Source organism: Cheilinus undulatus, linkage group 6 (assembly GCF_018320785.1).
Source record: "Cheilinus undulatus linkage group 6, ASM1832078v1, whole genome shotgun sequence".
Classification (NCBI taxonomy): Eukaryota; Metazoa; Chordata; class Actinopteri; order Labriformes; family Labridae; genus Cheilinus; species Cheilinus undulatus.
This window is the reverse complement of record NC_054870.1, coordinates 47,101,819-47,108,656: the sequence shown is the minus strand read 5'-3', so window position 1 is coordinate 47,108,656 and position 6,838 is coordinate 47,101,819. Positions and strand designations below refer to the sequence as shown.

General features: G+C 38.2%; 1 protein-coding gene across 1 annotated transcript in view; it reads left to right on the top strand.

Moving 5' to 3' along the window:
• The first annotated feature begins 1,060 nt into the window (after nt 1–1,060).
• hcrtr2 (hypocretin (orexin) receptor 2) overlaps nt 1,061–6,838 on the top strand; it is a 48,559-nt gene continuing 42,781 nt past the window's right edge. Inside the window, exon 1 of the mRNA XM_041789004.1 lies at nt 1,061–1,235. Within this exon, the coding sequence (XP_041644938.1) occupies nt 1,061–1,235 (175 nt within the window). The remainder of the gene's footprint in view (nt 1,236–6,838) is intronic.

Here is a 6,838-nt window from a genome sequence, read left to right as displayed (position 1 = left end):
TTAGTTTGTAGTTAGGATCAGCATCCACAAGAACTGTGTAGATTCAATGCTGGACTGTGAAGAACACAGAAATAAATAAATAAGTCCCTAGGGGGTCTGGATTCAAACAGAACATTTTCAATTAAGTAGATGCCATTTCCTGTATTCTAGTGCATTTTAACACCATATTAGCACCAGATAATCCCAACTGGTTCTGTGAGATATAGTTCTGGCTCAATATAGATCAAAAAAGGGCCCAACATAAAAGTCATTGCAACAGTAATGTTTCATAGTATTTCTTGGTCCTAATGTTCTGGAGTTTAGTGTGTTTCTTCCACCCAAGAGGGCAGTTGATGGGCACTTTAGCACATGATTTGGCTCCCAAGAGGGCACTTTAGCGTGTGTTTTGGCTCTAAAGAGGGTACTTTAGCGTGCGTTTTGGCTCTCGAGGGCACCTTAGCACGTGTTTTGCCTCCCAAGAGGACACTTTAGTGCACGTTTTGGCTCCCAAGAGGGCACTTTAGCGCGCGTTTTTCAACAATTGGGCCGGGGGGGAGGCAGTCTCTCTTCACACCACTGTTAGAATATATAATGAAGTTTCTCCTCTATACTCTAATTTTTTTAGATGCATCTGTACACCTGGGGACAGATGAAAATTAGCCTTTGTCTGCAATCTGGCACATTTACATAATGGTCAGTCAATAAGCTGAAGTTAATAGTGGGAGCACGTTCCCATCAGAAAATAACAAGAATGAGCAGGAGGATGCAGTAAATTTGGCTCACAGGGCACGTGCGTTTTTTCTCAGTCATCCCTCTGCTTCTCCCAGGATTCCCCTCCACCCGAACCCCCCTGTTTAGTCGAGCTGGATCAGGTATTTGAGGTGTCCCCCCTCTCGCGGTGAGTCAGTCGCTCTGTGTGAGTGTGACCTACGGTGGGCGCGCGATGAGGGCAGAGGAGGGATCAGCGTCACGCTGACGGTCAGCGAGGCGCGTTTCCCTCACTGAGGAGGTTTTATTGACAGACACTGCAGACACACGGAGCACAGCAGAACAAAATCAGTCCCAGTAAAACCCGGGAAGGATGACTGAGAGCACCGGGGGTGAGGATTGCGAGGAGCTGCACTCTCCCGTGGATGATGACGATGAACTTCTCAGATACATCTGGAGGGAGTACTTACACCCAAAAAAGTATGAATGGGTCCTCATCGTGGCTTATATTATTGTCTTCTTCGTTTCTCTCATTGGAAACTCGCTCGGTAAGTCTTTTTTCATTCCTACGGAATAGTCATGCAAGAAAGTAAAGTGGTGAAATACTTTCAATAGCTAACTTATTTCAGGACATCATTCTCATATTTTTACCAAAGGGGAATAAAACTAAATGCAACAGAGATAGTTGCACGCGTTTTTACGCCTTGCATCTTCTGAAGAAAATAAAGGAGGGAAAAAAATCACCTTGCATGTTTTTATTTTTTGCATCTGCAGAAGAATGTGTTATAAGATAGAAATAATGGAATATTTTCACCCTGTGAGCACTGATGGGTGTAGAGAGGAGAATAGCTTTTGTGACTGACATAATGAATCTGTCATTTTCCCCCATTTTCACCTCAATTTCATCCAATCTGTCCCTCATCTTTCTGCCTAATTTGGCCTTTTCATTCTTTGAATAGTTTTCAGATAGAGTTGAGAAGCCCACTGACTCATAGGTCAACTCAGAGTGTGAGATAGTGGAGGTAAGGGGAACTGAATGGCTGGATGCCTCACTACAAATTAATTTCTATTTTCACATCAGTGGATAGGCATGGATCAGTGTAGTTTCTGGCAGATCCATTTCCTGGTTGAGCCCAGACTGAAAAAAATGGGAGAAACTCTTGTTATTCTATTTTTTTTTTTGTTTTGTTTTTGACCAAAAATGGAAAAAATGAAAAAACAAGCTGTTATTCCGTTGTTCCGTTTTTCACAACAAATGGGAAAAATGGAAAAATGAGTCATTTTTCTGTTTTTTTTTCCATTTTGGTCACAAAAACAGAAAAACGGAAAAACAACATTTTCTAAAAACTGGTCCAATTTTTTTTTTTTTTTTCAATTCCATTATTTTGTTTTCTTCATTTAATGAAATTCTTAGGGAAAAGGAAGTAATGTGGTCATTGGGAAAGGTGAGCATTTCAAAATAAAAGTCTCCATGTCAAAACATGTTTGTTTTTTGTTTTTGTTTTTGTTTTTCTGTTTTTGTGACCAAAATGAAAAAACAGAAAAACGTCTTGTTTTCCTTTTTTTCCATTTTCGTTCAAGAACGGAAAAACTGAATAACGGCTTGTTTTTCGTTTTTCCTATTTTTGGTTAAAACAAAACAAAACAAAACAAAAAAACGGAATAATGGCTCGTGTTTTAATTTTTGGTCAAAAAACAAAAACTGGAATAATGAAAGTTTCTCCTGTTTTTTCAGTCTGGTTTCAACCAGGAAGTGGAGCTGCCAGAAAGTACACTGACCAGCATGCCACTGAAAAATACAGCAAGCAGATGCAATTTTAACCTGCACATACTCTAGTTTCATTTACAGTTGATTCATCTCTGCCTCAGCTCTTTGACTTTTTCTACAAATGTTTTTGCCATCTCACTGCAGGGTTTCTCTTTTCTTTACCATGTCAGGCTATTGTCTTTACAGAAATGGTTTTCATCCTCAGTGGCAGCCATGTTCTTTATTCAGCTAGCCTGAAGAGAGGGAAATTGAACTCGAGGGTGCACAGGATCCACCCTCTTCATTATGTCTCTGTTTGCAGCCTCATGCAGAGCACTTCAGCTCCTCAGTAAGTGAGGCTAATGAGGTGTTCATTCTGGAGTCACTCTCTCTGGTGCATCTAAAACTTTCCAGTACTTTCACTTTTGCATTTGCATTTTCAAGGGTGGAACGTAACCAATTACATTTGATAAAACTAATGTAATTAAGTAGTATTTTGGGGGGTACTGGTACTGTTTTGAAAATCTGAAATCATTACATTTACTTCTACTTAATGTTTAACTGGGGTATCTGTACTTTTACCTGAGAACAATACTCCACCTCTGTTGACTGTACAGTAGCACAGAGGGAGGATGGTTCCACATCACACCCCAACAGCTCTTGTCCACAGCATAAATCAGTTGATATCTCAGGGTTAAATATTTTCAAAATTAACTCCTATTAATTAACTCCATTGTTGTGAGACATTTGCCCCATGAGTGAACTTATCCACTGAGTTAGAGTTCCCACCTCTGACTTTAGGTGTTCCTTTAGGATGCTAAGTGCTTTTTTTTCCATCAGTACGTATTGCTTTGCTATGAGGTTGACTCTTTGCTTCGTTTCTTCCAGAGGAGACCCATCTTGCCACAGATTTTCTAGATTAACTGCTGCCTTGTCATAATACTTTCAATAGTGTAGTTTAACTAAACTTACCACGCAAAGTAAGGCAATTTGTGTTTGGTAGATTATTTCTCTGTTGTAACAATGCTGCTTGGTAATAAATCTTATACTGTGGGAATGCCTGTTCATTTCCCTTTTAAATGGTGCCACATCAGGAACATGCATTTGTGGGATGAGCAGCAGAGCTGAGTATGTGGGTTGTGCCTATGAAATTTTTCCTAAATCTTCTCTGCCAATGCCAAACAGCTTATTCTGCCATTGACATTGTTTGGTGTTGTTTGGTGGATTGGATGGGTGAAGTCTGAAGTATGGAAGAGGGTTACAGCCACTGAAAAAAACATTTGAGATGCAAATTTTTGTTTTGGATTGGATGGTTGAAGTCTGAAGTATAAGATTACAGCCACTGAAAAAAACATTTCTTTAATCTCAGAATTCTGACTTTATCTCAGAATTCTGACTTTATCTCAGAATTCTGACATTATTCCCCAGGATTCTGACTTTAATCTCAGAACTTCGTCTTTAATCTCAGAATTCTGACTTTATCTCAGGATTCTGACTTTAATCTCAGAACTCTGACTTTATTTTAAGAATACCATGTTTAACCCCAGAATTCTGACTTTAAACTCAGAATTCTGACATTATTTCCCAGGATTCTGACTTTAATCTCAGAACTCTGACTTTATTTTAAGAATACCATGTTTAACCCCAGAATTCTGACTTTAAACTTAGAATTCTGACTTTAAACTCAGAATTCTGACTTTAATCTCAGAAGAATACCATGTTTAACCCCAGAATTCTGACTTTAAACTCAGAATTCTGACATTATTTCCCAGGATTCTGACTTTAATCTCAGAACTCTGACTTTATTTTAAGAATACCATGTTTAACCCCAGAATTCTGACTTTAAACTCAGAATTCTGACTTGTTTCTCAGAATTTTGACATTATTCCCCAGGATTCTGACTTTAATCTCAGAACTCTGACTTTATTTTAAGAATACCATGTTTAACCCCAGAATTCTGACTTTAAACTTAGAATTCTGACATTATTCCCCAGGGTTCTGACTTTAAACTCAGAATTCTGACATTATTTCCCAGGATTCTGACTTTAAACTCAGAATTCTGACTTTATTTTAAGAATACCATGTTTAACCCCAGAATTCTGACTTTAAACTCAGAATTCTGACATTATTTCCCAGGATTCTGACTTTAATCTCAGAACTCTGACTTTATTTTAAGAATACCATGTTTAACCCCAGAATTCTGACTTTAAACTTAGAATTCTGACATTATTCCCCAGGGTTCTGACTTTAAACTCAGAATTCTGACTTTATTTTAAGAATACCATGTTTAACCCTAGAATTCTGACTTTAAACTCAGAATTCTGACATTATTTCCCAGGGTTCTGACTTTAATCTCAGAACTTCGTCTTTAATCTCAGAATTCTGACTTTATCTCAGGATTCTGACTTTAATCTCAGAACTCTGACTTTATTTTAAGAATACCATGTTTAACCCCAGAATTCTGACTTTAAACTCAGAATTCTGACTTTTTTCTCAGAATTTTGACATTATTCCCCAGGATTCTGACTTTAATATCAGAATTCTGACTTTTTTCTCACAAGTTAATAAAAGAATTTCGTTTCTTTTTTTTGTTCAGTGGCCCTTATCCTCTTCTGTACTGAAGAAACAAAACATATTGGCAATTTAACATTTTATTCATTTAACCATACACAGCCATAACAACCTCGCACCTCCTCCTCATGCTGGTCACCAGCCTGGTCACACACTGCTGTAGGATGGCATCCCATGCTTCAACCAGCATTTGTCACAAGTCAGCCAACATGGTTGTGTTGGTCACTCTGGCACGAATAGCATGCCCAAGCTGATCCCACAAGTGTTCAATATGGCTGAGGTCAGGAATGCTGGCAGGCCATTCCATCCACTCCACTCCCAAATTCTGGAGGTAGTCTCTGATAAACCTGCTTTGTGGGGATGAGAGTTGATATCTTAGAGGATAGAGTTCAGTCCCAGACCGTGGAGATGTGGGATTGCAGCTGGTTGCAGAATCTCATCTCGATATCTCTTTGTATTGAGATTGCTTCCAATGATGACGAGCCTCTGGACTCATCCCTGAACATAACAGGTACCAATCAGGCAGAATAATGGCTCAGGACCCTTTGCAAATTGGATGTCTGATTACTTTTAGATAGTGGATTTTAGATTTTCATTAGCTTTAAGCCATAATCATTAAGATTAAAACAAAAAATATCTTGAAATATTACCGGTATATCAGTACTGATGAGTTTGGAAATATCGTTGTGATGGACAGAAACCCATTAGTTCTGACTGTGGTTCAGACATTGAAGGTGTTTCTAGTAGGCAAAATATTTCAAACCAGTCTCACAGAACTTTAGCACATCATCACTTATGATATCAAGCAATTCATGAAAAAATGCTGTTATGAGCAAGTCAGCACATCAGCATGATCCTGTTATGTAGTTGTGACACAACTGTTGTGCCTCTGTAGCCTTCAGGGCTTTCTTTTGTAAAGCCGTCTCTCTTGTCCAGTGCTGCTATGAAGAACATTTAGTTTGTTATGTTCAGGGAACGTTATCAGTGGGTCCATGCATCAACTGGAACACAGGCATCAAACAGCTAAACATTCACAATAAGGTCATCTTATATGCAAGTCAGGCAGACACATGTTGCAAAACTAATAACCGACATGGAATTTCTCCCACATCTCTTTTGAAGCACTGGCAGCTCATTAATTCTGTTTACCAGCTACATTTGAAGAATGTACAGAGATACATGTGTTCAGGGATTGTAGTAATTATTGGATCAAATTTTTATCAGTTTCGACTTCTGGTATTTAAAAATGAAGCCAGTGCTTAAGAGCAAATCGCTGCAGATCCTTTCAGCTGGCAGCAAATACTACCAGATGCTTCGCTGTTAGGCTGAGCAGTTACATTTAGATTAAATCACAATGTCCTATAGGATATAGCAAACTGAAAACTGGAGTATACTCCAGTTTTCAGTTTGCATAATTTGCTATATTCCTTTAACCTTAAATGTGTTTCACCAGTTGAATTCTTTTTTTGTTTGCAGCAGAGATGTTACTGGCTAAACATCATGCAAACATTTCAGTGTCCATTTTTTGCTATAATAATAATGATAATGATAATAATAATAATAATAGTAATAACTTTATTTGTATAGAACTTTTGTAAACATGGGTTTACAAAGTGCTTTAACATGTGCAGAAGCAAACAGAAGAACAAAGCAACAAACCCAAATAAAGGAAAAAAGAAGACAGAACAAATGAAACCCGACAACATCAGCAGAATCCAAAACACACAGAGAAACTAACCAAAGATATGATTGAGATAATAATTCAACAACATCAAATTACATCAAAACCCAGACATCATGTGACTAAGACATCACAGGACATCAGTCAGGGTG